General features: G+C 37.2%; 1 protein-coding gene across 1 annotated transcript; it reads left to right on the top strand.

The window, feature by feature from the left end:
* The first annotated feature begins 15,165 nt into the window (after positions 1 to 15,165).
* Positions 15,166 to 15,936, top strand: LOC122797125 (zinc finger protein 300-like). The gene has a single exon (XM_044065922.1). The coding sequence runs from the start codon at positions 15,166 to 15,168 to the stop codon at positions 15,934 to 15,936; it is 771 nt and encodes a 256-aa protein (XP_043921857.1).
* The last annotated feature ends 3,647 nt before the right edge of the window (positions 15,937 to 19,583 follow it).

Below are 19,583 nucleotides of genomic sequence, written 5' to 3'. Positions count from 1 at the left end.
AAAGGGGTTATCCAGAAGATTTTATAGCTGGAATTGCAAAGGAGATTATGGATAGACGTAAAGAACATTTTTCCCTCTTTTAGGGAGAGGGGCCCCATGTATTAATACAGAATCGAATAGTGTAGGGACACAAAAATGTGACAGGGCCTTTATTATGGAGTACAATGGTGACTCCAAGAAGTGTAGAGACATTATTTTGAACGAAGGGAGTAAGTTTACTGAATTTACAGATTTAACCTTATTAAAAGCAAATGTGCTTAAAATTGTTTACAGGAAAGGTAATAACCTTAAGGACATATTGGAAAAAGGAAATTCAAGAGGGTTAACAGGAGTAAGTAATAGGAGACTAGGTACCTATAAATGTGATGCATGTGGTCAGTGTGGGTACATTTTGAATGAAGGGCAACTGATCATCTCTGTTAGGAAGTTTGAGATTGTAGCGGACACATTTTACAACTGTAACTCACTGGGGTTGTTTACTTAGCCCTATGTGGGCCCTGTGGAGCATTTTATATAGGTAAGATGGAGATAAAGCTCTGTAATCGAATATATGAACATAATCGTGACATCTGCAATAAAAAAGAAACAAATGCCCTTTATAAACATACTAAATCCTGTAAAGAAACTAGGTTTAGGTTTTTTGTTATGGAGAAGGTCTCTGTGGATTTTGTTTGAATATCTCGAATGACTTCTGTTGAAGAAGACTTTAGATTGAAATGCGGGGTCCTAACATCTTTGTTTTTGGAGAGGGGCTATCCTATTGAAATGATTACATCAATACAGGAAGAGGTTAGTGCAGCTCGAAGTACCAGGTTCAGACCTATTTTGGGAGAGACGTGTACAGGGTTCGAAAGGGGGACCCCTATGGGCACAGTAGAAGCAAATCTTGGCAATTTTACCTTTATTACCAATTTTAGTGGTAATGTATTCCATATTAAGAACATTGTTGACAAGGAATGGTCCATGTTTCAAGAACTTACTGATTTGAACACATTTAAATCCAGGTCAGTTAAAACTATATATAGAAGGGGCCAAAATATGAAAAGACTATTGGAAAATCAGGAGTTTTGTATACCTACTTCAAGAAATAAAACTGGTACATATAAGTGTGGGCATTGTTCGTATTGTAAGTTTATAATGCAAGGCAGTCACCTGTATCTGGAGAGTCGGGAGAGGGACATTAAAACCAATGGTTATTGTAATTGTACATCTAGTGGATTGGTCTGTTTGGCTACATGTCAAATGTGTCCGGCGTTTTACGTCGGAAAAACTGAGCGTCAGTTTAAAAGGCGCATATATGAACTCAGGTATGACATAGCCAAGTGTAAAAATACCAATGCATTGTACAAGCATTCTACAGAATGTGCAGGGGCAAGTTTCTTGTTTTTTGCTATAGAAATGGTTCTAAAGGATACAAGAGGTGGGCCCTGGGAGGCTAGTTTGGCACACAGGGAAACCTTTTGGCAGATTTTGCTGGAGGCTACACAACCCCCAGGTTTGAATGAATCCATTTCTATAGTGCCTTTTTTAAAGTTAAAAGCTGGATGTATTTAGTTATGTAATAGTTGTTTATTACAAATGTGTATATATATATAAAAAAATATTTACCTATTGTAGTATTTATACTAAATACCTTCATATCTACATATTTTAAGTTTTTATTTATTTTTATAAGGAAGCAAGGATTGTTTAAATATGTTTTGTTTATACATTTTTGTATGTGATTCATTGTTTCATCTAATTAATTGATTGAACCTGTGGGGGTGGATACTATTTAAGGTGGGGTTTGTTTAATTGATTTTATCTGAAGAAGTCATTACTTTGACGAAAACGTGTGTTTCTGCTTGTGGCATACAATTTTGCACGTTAATAAAGCTCCGTGGTTATATCGCTTTGTGGTCAGTACCTTATTGTGAGTTTAACGTGTCCTGGTGATTCCGGACTGGTATAGCTGCTTCCTGTGGTATATTTTGTTTATTTGCAGCGTTGTTCTTTTTGGAAGGTTTGTCATGGCAGCCAGCCCGGTTTCTCCTCTTGGGCAGGAGGGACAGAGACATTTTCCTGTCGATGGATCCAGGTCCGAAGGGGACGGATTTGTACAACTTACGGGTCAACTGACCACCTTGATCAATTTGCTTACCCCTATTGGAATAGGTATTAGCAATATAATTAATGAACAATGTAATATTGTGCAATTGGTTGCCTCATCCCACAATATTTCACCTTCCAGCAGTGGTTCACTTGGTACAGTCCGTACCAAAGTGAGGGCGAAGCAAGGGAATTGTGGTACCAATGATTTTGACTGTACACAGGTGGTTTTGCGTGAAGCCGTTGTTTCTCCGAGTCCGGAAACAAACAGGAGTGTTGACAGTCAGGAGAATGTTCTTCCTACCTCTACATTTACGGACTGGATGTTTACTAAGCCTCAATTTTTGTTTGACCAGCATAACAACGGCCGTGCGGGACCGGGTAGGACTTATTTGGAGACTCAACGCCTCTTTGAAAACGCCTTGTATCATTACAAAACTTTGGAGTTGGACAATTTATATTTGACTGAGAATTTAAACAAAGGTATTGTGCCCAAGGGTCTTAGGGTCTCTAAATACCCTAACCAGGTTACACCTGGAAGTGACTTTCATAAAGAGCTTATTGCTGCCTTTGATCAATGTGGTTTAAATATAGTTAAAGCCATCATTAAGAAAAACAGTTGTGAGCTTTCTATTTTGCAACAGGATATTTCTAATTATTATAAACGCATGTCAGAAGATTTACTTTTTGATACAGTCAAATATCATGACATAAGGAGGGATGTTGACTTACATTGCGACACGGTGCTTAGTCGCAAATACAAAAAGTTAAGGAGGGACATATTAGAATATCAAGAAGGGCGGCAGTACCCTAACCCTCCACAAAACAGATGGCACACTTACAACCAGGCCAGTGAACCTTCATATAGATCTAATGATTCCAACCCCATTATGCTGGAAAATTCCAGGGGAGAAACATTCTCTGCAGATGAAATATCAGGGGAAGGCCTTGAAGGTGAGCAAGTGTTACGCAGATCCGAACGTATACGACAGCAGGGGCAGCATTCCAATGAAGACCACCCCCCTTTAGCCCGGGTTCTCCAGGAACAGAGAGGGGGTGGGGGGCCCCCTCGAGTATGGAAGAAGAACAGGGGGCACAACTGGTAGAATGTGACCAGGTGTCTAGTATACCATTAGGGCAGTTTTCCTTGCATACTAAAGAAAATTATTGTATTTACAATTACAGTGACTTTTTGATCTCTGATACATGCTTCCAATTGTTTACCAAGGGTTTTAAATTCGTGCCAAACAGGCGTAGTAATTTGGTACATGCAATTTTGGATTTAAAACTTTTTATACGTAAATTGAATTTGGAAAACCTTTTAGGTGGTGTATCTGGAGCCTCTAGTTTACATCTGAGGAAATCTAGTACTTTTAACCCCCCTCTGCACCCTCAGCTCAAAAATCTTGAGCAAAGGATTGAGAGTAGGTTCCGTAAGGAATTAGGTTCGGATAGATTCAGGGATAACCTAACTATGGATGAAAAGGTTTTACTGGAAACACTTAGTAAGGACCCTGGGTTGAGAATCATGGAACCTGACAAGGGTGGGGGGACTGTTATCATGGACGTTAACTTGTATCAGGCTAAGATGTACGACATTTTACATGATTATGACAAATACACCTCTGCTTCTATAAATGAGATTCATTTGTCCTACCATAAAATTGACCTGGCAATTCAAGATTTATTAGACCAGGAAGTAATTGAAATGGACACCTATACCTTCCTTTCCAATCCCAATCCTAGGGTACCCTCCATTTTTGGGATACCCAAGGTACACAAAAATATGAAGGACCCTCCTTTGAGGCCCATCGTGGCTGCTCAGGGTTCTAAAACTCACAACATTTCTAAGTACCTGGATTGGAAATTAAAAGAACTGTGGGGAAGGCAAGATTATATATTAAAGGATTCCTGGGCCTTTTTGCGTAGCATACAACCTCATCTATTTGAAAAAGAAGTTGTGTTTTTAACAATCGATGTGGTTGATCTTTTCTCCGTCATCCCTAGTGAGTTAGGGTTGGAATGGTTGGAGGAAGCAATGTGGGAGTGCCCGAATATCACCAATAACGATGTCCATGTTATTACCAACCTATTGGAACTGGTCCTGAAAAATAACTATATTTTCTTTGCTGGCGAGTATTTCCATCAGATCTCGGGAGTTTCCATGGGAGCTAATTGTGCCCCAACATATGCGGATATCATCATGTATATGTGGGAGAAAAAGTATGTCATCAATAGTTCCTTTTCTAATAATTGGAACTTTTATGTTAGATTTCTTGATGACATATGTATTTTTTGGAATGGCCCTGTGGGAGACATTGAAAAGTTTATTGATTATTTACATACCACTACCTCCTTTTTAAAATTTACCCATCAGATTTCTTTTGATAGGGTAAATTATTTGGATGTGGCTCTTATAAAGGAGGGTGAAGGGGTAAAATCCTGTGTTTACAGAAAACCCACCTTCTCTAATGGTTATTTGCATTATACGAGTTCACATCCACGCTATCAAAAAAGGGGTATCCTTAAGGGACAATTTGTTCGAATATCTCGAATGACTTCTGTTGAAGAAGACTTTAGATTGGAATGTGGGGTCCTAACATCTTTGTTTTTGGAGAGGGGCTATCCTATTGAAATGATTACATCAATACAGGAAGAGGTTAGTGCAGCTCGAAGTACCAGGTTCAGACCTATTTTGGGAGAGACGTGTACAGGGTTCGAAAGGGGGACCCCTATGGGCACAATAGAAGCAAATCTTGGCAATTTTACCTTTATTACCAATTTTAGTGGTAATGTATTCCATATTAAGAACATTGTTGACAAGGAATGGTCCATGTTTCAAGAACTTACTGATTTGAACACATTTAAATCCAGGTCAGTTAAAACTATATATAGAAGGGGCCAAAATATGAAAAGACTATTGGAAAATCAGGAGTTTTGTATACCTACTTCAAGAAATAAAACTGGTACATATAAGTGTGGGCGTTGTTCGTATTGTAAGTTTATAATGCAAGGCAGTCACTTGTATCTGGAGAGTCGGGAGAGGGACATTAAAACCAATGGTTATTGTAATTGTACATCTAGTGGATTGGTCTATTTGGCTACATGTCAAATGTGTCCGGCGTTTTACGTCGGAAAAACTGAGCGTCAGTTTAAAAGGCGCATATATGAACACAGGTATGACATAGCCAAGTGTAAAAATACCAATGCATTGTACAAGCATTCTACAGAATGTGCAGGGGCAAGTTTCTTGTTTTTTGCTATAGAAATGGTTCTAAAGGATACAAGAGGTGGGCCCTGGGAGGCTAGTTTGGCACACAGGGAAACCTTTTGGCAGATTTTGCTGGAGGCTACACAACCCCCAGGTTTGAATGAATCCATTTCTATAGTGCCTTTTTTAAAGTTAAAAGCTGGATGTATTTAGTTATGTAATAGTTGTTTATTACAAATGTGTATATATATATATATATATATATATATATATATATATATATATAAAAAGTATTTACCTATTGTAGTATTTATACTAAATACCTTCATATCTATATATTTTAAGTTTTTATTTATTTTTATAAGGAAGCAAGGATTGTTTAAATATGTTTTGTTTATACATTTTTGTATGTGATTCATTGTTTCATCTAATTAATTGATTGAACCTGTGGGGGTGGATACTATTTAAGGTGGGGTTTGTTTAATTGATTTTATCTGAAGAAGTCATTACTTTGACGAAAACGTGTGTTTCTGCTTGTGGCATACAATTTTGCACGTTAATAAAGCTCCGTGGTTATATCGCTTTGTTGTCAGTACCTTATTGTGAGTTTAACGTGTCCTGGTGATTCCGGACTGGTATAGCTGCTTCTTGTGGTATATTTTGTTTATTTGCAGCGTTGTTCTTTTTGGAAGGAATCTCTGTGGATTTCAGAGGTGGGGCATGGGAAGTGAAATTAGAATATTGGAATATAATTTCTAGCAAACAAAACTTGAAGCTAATAGCTTCGCGGGATTAAATGGTCACATTAATAGAGCCCCTCTGTTGTAATTAAGTGCTGCCAAGTTATAATCTTATACTTGGTGGTTTTGGTACTATACTGTAACATATTGTAAAAGGAAGTTAACATCACAGTCTTACACTTTTTATCAAGTTGTATGTTCAGAAGCTTAATATGTATTTTAAAAATAGTTTTTAGAAATAGCATTTTAATATGTTGTTTAATATTAATTAGGGGAGGGGATTATTGATGTTTAACTTGATTGGTTAATTGGAATCAGATTAAATTATTTAAGGGATGGTTTGTGTAAAATGGAGTATCTGATGAAGATTTTGATAGACGAAAACATATCTGTATTTGTGGAAGTGTTAACGTGATTATGTATCTTGACTACAACTGCATTAAACCTTGTTTTAATTTCCGAATGTAGTGCTTTCTATTGGTGTTTTTTAAATATATGCATGTCAGTATATCAGTTGTATTTACAATTTTTAGACTTTTTACAACTTTTATGCAAATTATTATGACACCATTTATTCTGTAAAATGCTTAATCTATATTCTTTTAATCTGACTGGATGCCTCTGTTTTGTACTCCTATAATTCTGTGCATTGTGCCTTAGTGGTCAGGTTGTGACTAAAAAGGATTTGTTGACTAGTCCATTAAGCAAGTTATCAAACTGGAAATAAATAAAAAAATATCTGTGGAAAAATGGTGCATCAGCCACATATCTACACATTGCATGTCTTACACTTAAAAGTCCCTTTCTTGACGTATATGTGCATCTCACTGTTATCTTTTTCAAAACATTTGTTTTAAATTCCGTCCTCTTTTACTTATACAATTAGATTTACCCCCACTATTTTACTAATTTTTCACTTGCTAATATCCTCCAGTTATTAATTTGTTTAATGTTTCCACTATCTACCAGATATACAAGTGGCATTGTATTTTCCATTTGTCTTTTCCTTCATCATTATTATGCACTGATTTATTCCTGGAGTCAGTGCATTTATTAACCTCATCACTAACACTTTGTGGCTAAACCTCTTTACATTTTTGAAACACTTCTAACAAAGTTAAATTAATTTCTTATGACTGAGACATTAAATTTTGTACTCTGGCAGATTGACTTTTAACTATATTAGTTTTCAAATATTTATGGTGCATACAAGAAAAGAGCAACAGTGAATTACTTGTTTGCTTTGTATGGATTTTTGTTTCTAATGTATTCCTGTATTCATTCTTACAAATTGCTAAATAATCAATTTGTAGTTCATTAATAGAGCTTGTATATTTTAAGAAGTTAGTACTGCCATTCATGTATGTTTTTTAACATCTTTATTAAATTATCACTTAAGACAGAGGATAACATTAACAGAAAAGTAAAATAAACCATATTAACATTTTTCCATTTACGTATATTATACTTCACATATTTTCTTTCTTTGTAACCATCATTAGTCCAACATTTCATAGATAGCTCAGTTGTTGCCTTCCCTTAAACCTCACTCCTCCTGGAGATTATTCTGCATCTACAGTTCCCACAATTTTCATTTATTTTATAATCTGCTCTTTCTCTTTTTTAAAACTCTTCTTCTGGTTCTTTTATCTCTTTTACAGTATTCAGTACTTCAAATACAGCTGGTTTATACTTTGATTTATATTTTCTAGTAATTGTTTTTGTGGTAACCTGTATAATTAAACTTAACAAGACCTTACATCATCATAATCAATAATCCCCTTTTTTACATCTTCTACATAGGGTCAGGGTGTTGTATCATCTGTCACCATCTCTCTCGATTCAAATCCACTCACCTACGTTCTTCGACATTCATGCCTGACTGTCTTCTTTCAAACAATCTATCCATCCCTTTCCTGGCTGCCCTTATTTCTTCTTGCCTTCTTCCTGTCTGAACCAAATCATCTTCACCAGATTGTCTCCTGCTTTTCTGCACATGTGCCCAAACCGCTGTAATCTGTTCTAGTTGACCTTCTATGCAATTGGAGCTACTTTGTTTTCTGCTCTGATTTCCTCATTTCTTCATCTGTCCCACAGTGTGCATCCTACTACCTGTCTCAGTTACTTCATCTCCATCACCTCTAACTTTTTCAACTGCTCTGCCTTTACTGTCCAGGTTTCTGTATCATACAGTAGTACTGATCACACCACTGTTTTCTACACCTTACTTTTCAGTTTCTTTGGCATTCTTCTGTCATGTATCACACATAATACTCTGTACCTGTTGGCTGCAGCCCCTCTGATTCTGTCTTTGACCTCTTCATTCAGACTTCCCTTCTCCTCAAGCATCCCACCAGATACTTGAAGCTGTTAGCCACTATTTTCCCTTCTATCTCAGTTTTCAGCTTCTTCTGATTTCCCTATTTGCTGCCATTACAACTGTCTTGTCTGTACTCAGTTTCATTTCATCCCACGTCCCTTCAGCTTTGCATTTGTTTCCCCTATCATTTGCTGAAGTTCTTGCACAGAGTCTGCTTGTATTGCCACATCATTTCCGTACACCAATTTTGCTGATCTGTTCCCACCATTTGTCTGCTGGTGCTGTCCATCACCTGTATGAACAGCAGTAGACTCAGAGCTGAACCTTGATGCACACCCATTCCCACTGGGAACCCCTCTGTGAAACCGAACTGCTCATACTTGAGTCATAGGGTCTTTGTACATAGCCTGCACTAATTCTAGCAATTTTTCTGGGACTTTAAACCACCACAGGACTTCCCAAGTCAACTTTATTGGGGCCTTTTCATTAACAAGACCTTACAATGTGTAGGCAATTCAGATCCTGTGTCAAAGCTCAAAAGAATAATTTCCTTAGTTACTGACATTTGCTCACTCGATATTTCTGGCAGAGTACTGTGTGGAGAATTTTTAAAATCTAACAACTCATTACACTCCCAAAACATATGTTCTCAGTTACCGCTTTCTTCCAAATCACACATCCAAAGTCCGAGAAAATATTATTTGATGTCCATTTGGGGTATATATTTACCTGTGCAAACACTTTCAAGCAAAAACCTAAACCTTCTGGACTTTGTTGCAAACTTGGGAGCCATACATATATTCTCCCATTGTTCCATTGTAAATTGCTTTTCCTGTCTCTCTTCCCAATCTTTTCTAACCTCTTAAGATTGATATTATTATAGTTATTGTGCAATAATTTATATACTGCACTTTTTATCCCTTTTTATCAGCATGTTCTTTTCTAGATTCAACTAAAAACTCAACCAAAGCAGGTTTTTCACTTAGGATTCCTCCTTTTCTGTACTCTATCAATCCCTGGTGGGGAAGGCAGTCTCTATAGCCTGCAGTCCAAATATCTTCTTGGGCTTATCCCACTCTATTACCTTTACCTGCTAGTTATTTGCTCCAAATTCCTTGGTTCCTTTGCCAGATTTCTGCAGTAAATTCCAGCCCATTCTTGCCTATTGTATCCCTAGTTGCTATCATCTCTATTGACAAAATCTCCTTTCTCCATTCTCATGTTGGCTTAGTTCTTAGAATACTTTCAGCTACTTTATGAACAAAATATTCTGTATGGTTGTTCTATTTAAGGATCTGCATCCAAAATCCCACTATCCCTTTATTTCTTGAACTTCACCCCTACTCCAACGTCATCATCATCCTTTTCCACCTTGAATCATAACCTTCTGCTTGTTTTGCATATATGAACCTTAACTGTGTTGCTGCAAAATATCCCTTTAAATCAGGTAATCGTAAACTATCTTGTTTCATTGGAAGGATCGACTTAAACCCATTTGACATTTGCCCTTTATCCCTCCCAGATAAATTCCTTCAACACTTTATTATTGTCTGCAGCTTCTGCTCTGAAAGATAAAAATATGCCTCACCTGTATATAAAACTTGAGGGACTAAACACATTTTCACTGCTTTATTTTACTATCCATATCTGTAAACAAAAGCCTCCAGTTTCTCAGTTTTTGTATTTTTTTGTTTAGTCTCTTCCTACTTATCCTTAGCTACCATACAAGAAGCCTTTTTAATCCATACTCCTAAATCCTTATTCTTATTGTGACCCCATAAATATGGGTATTGCTGAACCAATTTGTACGTGGGTACATAATTTATGGCTATAGCCTTTGTATTATCTTCATTAATTGTATGTATAAAAAGACTTGAAACTCTCTCAAAATCTTCCACAGCACTCAGGTGTCCTTTTCTGGATTTATCAGGTACAAAATATCATGTGCAAATAAAGCCAACTTTTATTGACTACCATACCAATTATATCCTTAAATTACCGAATCCCTTATTTTCTTTGCCAGTGGCTCGAAGTGTAAAACAAATAATAAAGGTGAAAGAGGACACCCTTGCTGGTTCCTCTGTTTAAACACAGTATATCAGAGAGGAACCATCTCACTTTAGTTCTTGCCTCCAGTCCTTCATACATTCTCCTAATTAACCTTATTATTGTATCAGGGAATACAAATGCTTCCATTGACTTACTCATAAAATCCCAGCTTACTCTGTTGAATGCTTTTTCTGCATCAAGACCCACAGACAGCAGTGGTACTTTCTTACATTCTGCTTCCCTTTGGATCATCATTCTTGTATTAATGTTGTCAATGCCCTCCACAAAATCACATTGATCCTGCCAGTCATCCTTCTTATAACATCATCCAATCTATCCTCAGTTTTATTGCATGTAAAAAAAAATCAGGAAAACAACAATAAAAAATACTTTCTCAAAATCCTTATAACAATATAACAAATGTTAGTAAGAGCATGCTATGACGATATTTGAAGAAATAAGGCTCATTGTGGCACCCATTGCAACTCCTCACAATTATTGAAAGTATTCATAATTAATCACTGAAAAATTATGTAATACTTGTTACATGTACTCACTTAAAATGTAATTTTCTTCACAGCACATTCTTCATCTTTCTTTAATAAATTAGTCACCCATTTTGTTCCCACATCATGGGGAAAATGTAGGGTTGGCAACGTTAATGTCTTTACTCCACAGATACAAGGTACAGAGTTTGATTCTGACCATTGGTTATTGTCTTAATTTGTAATAGTCTGCAAACTGATAGCCTGATATTTACCTGTGAACCTATTAAATACATGTGTAAAGTGCTTTCTCATCTACTGCAACCAATCCACTAAGAAAAAAAATCTGATGAAAGATTACTGTTTGTTTACTAAATGATTTAGTGTTCTGTCAACAAATTTAGACACTGGCTTCAACACGGAGCCTTATGTTGAAATTATCAGCATCAGTGGTGGTCTTTTGGTATCCTTTTGGACTTTTGGAATACGTAAAATAGTTTAAATGCTTTGTTTTTCCACTGGAAAAAAAATCATACATAACATAAAAAATAATTCCATTACTAGTATTGTCATATAACCAAACTAATTCTCTGCAAGCTTTTAAAATTGTCCATTTTATCTATCTGCATTTATAATAATACTTATAATTCAATTAAGCTTTCATTAAACCAACATAATCAGAATTATTCATAATAAAAGTTGATCTACTTTTATCAGCTTTCATCAGTATAACTGACCTATAAGTACTTAAATTCATCAGCGACCTTTTCTTCCGTTATTGGATTATAAAATCTTTTCATAGGTCATGTATGAAGCAAATTTTGTTTATCTTTGTTGCATATTTTTTCAAACACCAAAACTGTATGATGCATTTGAGGGTTATAAAATTGGGAATCAACAAATCACAATCTACCTGCCTCTTATTAGCCCATAAAAACGGCCTTATAAATTAACTGTAAGTATATATTGCTTGCTTTTATTCTGAAGAGCCACTGTTGAATTTGTCGGTAATGTTATATGAACTATTTACCTTACTGTGCTTATGCATTTTGCTCTTCCTTTTTTTTCTGATTGTTTGCTTTATATATATATATATATATATATATATATATATATATATAAAATTTGTTTTTTTTTTTGAAACTGGGTTATTCTGTACATTGAGCTTGCCTAGTTTAAAAAAATCCCCAAACCCTTTCACTGTGAGTAGGTGCACACTGTTTTGTTTCTTCTTCTTCTTTCTTTCTTTTGGCTTTTCCTGGTTAGAGGTCGCCACAGCGGAACTCCGGTCCGCTAATGATTGGCAGTAAATTTTGACGTGCTGGCTTGCCGGGCCTAATGCACAACCTTCAACGAAGGAACGCCCATTCACGCATGTCACCACACAGAAGACCGGTGCACACTGTTTTGTGATAGTACAAAATCTCTAATTTTTGATGTAGATAGGGTCGATAAAATGAGCACTCATGTCTGCAGTGCTGTCTAATGTTTTATGTCTGCTCACTTTCAAACATATGGAGACAGATTCCAAAAGACTTGCTCTTGTTGTAAGTGACATATGCTGGTAAAAGCCCTCCTCGAGTTGAAGAGACTTGCCCTCAGTGTAAGTGAATTAAAGTATAAGCATAAACCGAAGTAAATCACTTATACTTACAACCTTCTGGAATTGGGCCTTTGAAACTCAATGTATATTTTTCTTTTTTGTGCTTTATGCCAACATTTAGTGTATAAAACTTGATCAACTGTATAGCCAATCAGTAAACTTTTTGTTATACACAAATTGCTTTATAATTACCCCAGATAAATCATTTATATTTAACAATCACTTTGTATGAAGAGCTTCTATATATAATCAAGACTTATCTTTTTTTATTTAAAAATCAGTCTGCATTGCCTTTAGAAAAATTGTATTTAAGAGCTTCTGTATATAATCAAGACTTATCTTTTTTATTGAAAAATCACTTTGTATTGCCTTTAGAGAAATTGTTTTTAAAACCACTGCACAAATTGTGTCTTTGTTTGATCTGTAGTTAGTCTCGCTTTTTTTAATTAAAAATTCTCTTTGTATAACCTTACTGCTACTTTTACACATTAGTCATGGAACAAGTCCTCTGAACCTCTTGACTGTGAGAAGATTTATTTCCCCTGTGTCATTTTCTTTCTTTTCTCTTACATTATTGACTGTTTTGCAGTGCACTTTTACCACTGGTGCTGTACATTTGAGAGCAGGAGAGAGAGGTTATTACTATTTACTAGCTGTACAGATGTTACAAAGGTGCACCCACAAGGAATAAAGTGCCCTCTTGCACATATGTAGGAGCACAGAATGTGCTGCATTTTGCAAGGTCTGTAAAGGTGAGTATTTATTGTTTGTCAGTCCCATGTTGAAGGACGTTACAACTGGAGTTAACTATGCTAAATGAGGAGAATGTCAACTAAAAATGTCCCAAGTGGTAATCTGGCTCACAGAGGAATTTGTAAGCCTTTGGAATGGATTACTATAAGGAGTAAATGAATGTAAGACATTAGAAACTGATGAATTTGTAGCTGAATATAAAAATGATGTTTGGTGAAAGGAAAACCAAGTAAATTTTGCTTACTTGATTTTGCAGTTGTATTGGATAATGGTGTGTAAAATTTGTCATAAATCTATTCTTCAGCTAATTTCAGTGCTTTCTTTGAGATAAGAAAACTTGATTTCAACATGCAGTCTGTCCCACCCTAACATGTTTCACTGCAGAGGTGGTCTATTGTATGTAGATGTGTAGCGCAAGAAGATAATGCCCACATGCTACATGGACACTGTGATTATTTTTTTTCAGTACTTATTCTGTCCAGCACTGTCTCTCTCTCCAGTATATGCTCTTTTATGAATGTAATTTTGATCTCAAAGGGCTGTACCTTTTATATTATTCTGCTTACATAATTATTGCATTCTGAAAAGAACTGCTGATGTTGAGTGAATCCTTTGTATGTACCTGTGTGCAATGTTAGTGTTTTTTTTTTCTTTTGATACATGTATTTCAGCTTGAGATATATTTACCATGTCAGATGGATTCATAGCAACCCGTTGTCTTTATTATAAATTTAGGAGTATTAAAAATTTACAGAAGAAAAATAATAATTATAGCAGGGAATTGTCATAGCTATTTTTTGATGCATAATTTGGTGAGCTTATTGATATGGGGAAGCTGCATATCTACATATACTTTTTTACTTTTTTTGTCTTAAAATATTTATGTAATAACTATGTTTAGTCTGCAGGAAGAGAATGTTTAATGGATGCTTGAGTCACAAATCATCGCTCTGGAAGCAGCAGCCTTATCCCTTGATAGAGGATTGGGACCAACAGCCTCAGTCTGAACAGAGCTGTCACGACTTGCTCTTTCCTGAAGATCAACAAATTCGAGATAAAAAGAATGTTAAATGTTTTGCCTCTAAACACAGTCTTGAAAAACGTAAGTTAGCTCACACAGAGCAGAAACCATATAAACGCTTGGAGTGTAGTGAAAGTTTCAGCTATAAAGAGAATCACATAGAAGAGAAACTTTTTAAATGTGTTGAGTGTAACAAGACCTTTAGCTTTAAAAGTAATTTTGTATCTCATCAGTGGGTTCATACAAGGCAGAAACCATATGAATGTGAGCAGAATCTCGGATCACATCAGTGGAGTCAAAAAGAAGAAAAGCCATATAAATGCGGTGACTGCAGTAAGAGCTTTAGCCAAAAGAAGAATCTTGTGTTTCATCAGTGGAGTCACACAAAAGAAAAAACATATAAATGTACTGAATGTAACAAGAGTTTCAGAAGGAAGGGAACTCTTGTATCTCATCAGTGGGTTCACAAAGAGCAAAAACCATATAAATGTGTAGAATGTAACAAACATTTCAATTATAAATGGAGCCTTGTATCTCATCATTTGGTTCACACAGGACTGAAACCATATAAATGCACTGAATGTGGCAAGAATTTCAGAAGTAAAGGGAATCTTGTAACTCATACGTTGATTCACACCGAACAAAACCATATAAATGTACTGAATGTAACAAGAGTTTTGCCAGCAAGCAGGCCCTTGCATATCATCAGGGGGTTCACTCTGGGAAAAAACTGTATAAATGTACTGAATGTAATAAGAGTTTTTTCCAAAAGCAGAGCCTTGCAAATCACCAGTGGGTCCACAGAGAGCATAAACCATACAAGTGTACTGAATGTGACAAGAGTTTCAATGATAAAAGGTATCTTGTATCTCATCAGTTGATTCATGCAGGGCAAATGCCATATAAATGTACTGAATGCAGTAAGAGTTTTAAGTATAAGCATAGTCTTGAATCACATCAGTGGGTTCACAAAGAGCAAAAACCTTATAAGTGTTCTGAATGCAGCAAAACCTTTAGTTATAAGAAAACTCTTGTAGCCCATCAGTGGGTTCACACTGGGCAAAAACCATATAAATGCACTGAATGTAGCAAGACATTTAGTTATAAGAAGACTCTTGTAACTCATCAGTTGTCTCATACTGGACAAAAGCTGTATCAGTGCACTGAATGTGAGAAGAGTTTTAGCAGTAAGTGGAATCTTGTATCTCACAAGTTGATTCACACAGGACAAATGCCATATAAATGCACTGAATGTAATAAGACTTTCAGACGTAAGCAGAGTCTAGAATTACATCAAGGGATTCACAATGAGCAAAAGGCATTTAAATGTACTGAATGTAATAAAAGTTTTATAAGTAAAGGGAACCTTGCCTATCATCAGTTGGTTCACACGGGGCAAAAACCTTATAAATGTACTGAATGCAGCAAGTGTTTCAGAAGTAAGGGAACTCTTGTATCTCATCAGAAAGTTCATACAGGGCATAAACCATATAAATGTACTGAATGTGACAAGAGTTTTAGTTGTAAAAAGTCTGTTGTAGCGCATCAATGGATTCACACAGGGCAGAAAGCTTATGCCTGTACAAAATGTAACAAGAGTTTCTGTTATAAGAGGAATCTTGTATCTCATCAGCTGGTTCATAAAGACAAAAAAGCATGTTTATGATATGTTATGGGGAAACGCCATCAATGTTGACAGACTTGATGTTCATTAATGTAAGTTATCTCCCTTATAACAGTGGTCTAAATAAATTACATAACATGATTGCAGTGCACATGTTATGAAATATTAAGACACAGTAATTGTAACCATATAGTGCATATAAAGGTCAATGATATAGTATATATGTGTTACAGAGTTGTTTTCTTAAGCAGTTTGAGAAGGGAATTGTGCTTAGCATGTTGTATGTGCATAATTGTATCGGGTGTTTCTGTAGTGAACATACAATAGAGGAACAATGCTTACATTTGTGTCAGCAAATAAGTATGCATTACTGTTGGCAGTTTGGCACAAAAACAAAATTTATGAATGAAAGTAATGTATAACATCAGACACGTGCAGTAGACATTCAAGCAGAGATATAATAATGAATATTTAAAATACCACCAGTACTGTCTCACATATGACCTGATAAAAATTGTGTATGTTTTAAAATAATCCAGAGTATTATATTTAAGCAGAGTTTAACATTTTAAGCATCTGTGTGGAAGATACAAATATGGAAATATCTATAAATGTTATTAATATTAATGTGGTGCTTTATTGTTTGGTTGAAGAATGTAAGACAACAGTATACATGATATTGCGTAACAGTGAAACAGGAATAGTTGAATTATCCTTTTTGCACAATTGCATAAAATGTACTGAAGATGATTTTTAATGTAAAAATATATATTTTCATCATCTTACCACTTTAGAAACTGCAGTGCTCCTGTCATAAAGGCAATGCCTCAGAATACTTAGAAAATCACCATAAAGGCTAGTTCATAGGTTCATAGGTGTGTACTAGGCTAATGGCCCTGGGGCCTTTACAAACCTAGCCATAGGATTACTCTGGCATCGTGCCATCCAACCTTAGTTCCCAATGCTTCTGTCGAGTAGAGCCACTGGAGTTATCTCCACTGTGAATTTTCTGTTTCCCATCCACTCATCAAGATTTCTCTTGAAGAGGGTCAGCGAGGTGCTCTGCTTGACATGGATGGGAAGTCTATTCCATAGCATGGGCAGTCTCTGGGTTATGAACCTCCCTCCAGTACATTCTGTTGATTGTGGCAATGAGGTTGAGGTCTCTGGAGCATGTGGTGCGGAGGGATTGGGATTTCTTTAGATGTAGCATTTCTAACAGAGCTGGGTCAGACATGGTTTTGTAAGTCAAGAAGAGATCGTCTCTAAGTAGGTGATATGAGACAGAGAATAGTTGGAGTTTTTTAAGTCTGTCCATATAGGACAAGTGTTTAAGGCATAGGATCCTCTTTGTGAGGTACTTTTGCGGCCTCTCCAGTTGTTGCAGGTGTCTAGTGAGGTACATGCCAAATAGGGTATTGTACTCGATGACTGGCCTAATGAGGGAAGAGTAGAGGGAGACAATGACCTCTTTCTTCCTGGATGCAAAACTGTTAGTAATGAGATGTGCCACATAGAAGGACTTTCTGACCACAGTGGCAATGTGGTGATCAAAAGACAGGTTGCTGTCAACCTGTGTTCCCAGATCTCTTGTAATGCCTTCTATGTTCAGTGGACTACCATCAATGTGGTAATTCATGGGAAATGGGTTTTTCCCAAAGGAGATGACGATACATTTTTTGGCATTGAGCTTAAGGCCATGGTTCTAACACCAGTTGGTCTCAGTGAGGCCATTTTGTAGGATGTCAACATGTGGGGAGTTAATAATAACTTCCAACTTGCAATTGTCTGTGAACTTTGTCAGCCAGAGTCCCTTTGTGTTGGCCTGGACTTCAGATAAGTAGATACCAAACAGGAGGGGATCCAGGACTGAACCCTGTGGGACTCCACTCGTGACTAGTAGGCAGTCTGACTTGGAGTCAGTTACTTTCACACTGTGGGTTCTATCTGTGACCCAGTTTGCAACCCGCCTAGTGATATATGGGTTGATGCCTAGCTTAGTAAGTTTTTCTATGATCCCTGAGTGGGGAATGGTATCAGAGGCATTGGCCAGATCAAGGTAGGCTGTATGAACCACCTTGCCTTCATCCACATCTCTGGTGACTGACTCAAAGAAGTCAGCCAAGTTGAGCAGGCATGATCTACCCTTCACAAAACAAAACTGTGTGGGATCCAGAATTTGGAGATTCCCTTTATTCTTGTTTATTAGGTCCATGATGACGCTTTACATATCAGACTCATCAGGCTAATGGGGCAATAGTTCCCAGTATCTGTAGTCGCTCCTCCTTTGTGGAGAGGGATGACTGTAGCAGTGCGCCATTCAGTAGGGACAAAGCCTGAGGTGAGGCTGTGATTGAACAGGGCACACAGGTGAGGTGCCAGTTCACTCTGTAGTCCATGTATTACACAGCCAGGAATATTGTCTGGTTCCATAAAAGCTGTATTCTTGGCCTTGGACAGTGCTGTTTTAACCTGTGCAGCAGTAATACTGGGTGCCTGGCAATCTACTGGTATTGTGATTGGCCCTTGGGGGGGGGGAGAGGGGTAAAGTTGGCACTGAATCTGTCAGCCAGTATATTGGCAATATCTGTTGGCTCAGCTTAGGAGGTACCACTGTGCAGTAGCTCAGAGCAAATCTGGGTATTGCCATGGAGATTCTTTACATAACTATAGAAGGCCTTGTGGTTGTCTACTATCTGCTGCAATTCTGTTTTCATAGCTAGCTTTAGAGGATTTGATGAGGGATCTCATCTTTTTGTTGAGGCTGATAAGGGAGTTTTTCCAGTCTTGGGACTTCACCTTATTCTGCATCAGTTTCTTCCTTCTGTTGTAGAGTTTGTTTATGGCAGGGGACCACCAGATTGGCTTCCTTTTTTTTGGAGACAAGCGTCTTGGTTCTATTGAGTATGGCGAGATACATGCATTTGTGTCCATTTTTGTACAGTGCCTTGGTGTATGATTCGGTGGTCATGCAACTATTTTCCATTTGCATGGGTACCGTGAAGTTAGCCACCTCTGTTTTTAGGAACCCAAAGTTAGCTTTGGAGAAGTTTTTCATGGTGGTTACCTTGGCGGGGGGGGGGGGGGGGGATTTCCAAGGTGTTTAGTTTGTGGTCATATCTAAGCAGGGAGGAGTTGACTATTGGTGTAGAGCAATGGTCACCCATGTTAGTAATGACCAGGTCAAGGATGTTGCTACCTCTAGTGGGGGTAAAAACGAGCTGGTCCAGGGCTTTGGAATTAATGAATTCCAGGAAACCTTGAACAAGTGTATTGGTACATGAGTAGTTTTCCCAGTTAATGGAGGGGTAGTTGAAGTCACCCAGTGTGAGAGTGTTTGGTTGGACCCGAATATTCTCCAGGGAGCTTAGGAATGTGGAGTTTGAGTCTTGGGACATGGTTGGGGACCTATAGCAGGCTATGACCTGAAACGCTGTCTAACCCAATGTTAGCTGTACTTGAAGTATCTCTGATGCGTTGTGTTGGGCAACCAGTCTGGAGGTGTGTGCATCCTTTTTGAATATGGAAACACCGCTGCCTTTGGAGCTTCGGTCCAAGTTCTGGGGCCGAAAGGTATGGAGTAGAGTTATACCCTGGTAGTTCAAGGGTGCTTTCTGCTGCCTTGAACCAGGTCTCTGTTACAGCACAAATGGCGATGTTCTCCATTTTAAGGAGTACTTCGAGCGAGT

Source organism: Protopterus annectens, chromosome 3.part0, assembly GCF_019279795.1.
Source record: "Protopterus annectens isolate FY-2018-M chromosome 3.part0, PAN1.0, whole genome shotgun sequence".
Taxonomy (NCBI): Eukaryota; Metazoa; Chordata; order Ceratodontiformes; family Protopteridae; genus Protopterus; species Protopterus annectens.
Note: the sequence above shows the minus strand (reverse complement) of the source record. Positions and strands in the feature narration are given on the sequence as shown.

Coding starts and splice junctions, on each gene's coding strand:
- LOC122797125 (XM_044065922.1), top strand. CDS start 15,166: ATGCCATATAAATGTACTGAATGCAGTAAGAGTTTTAAGTATAAGCAT.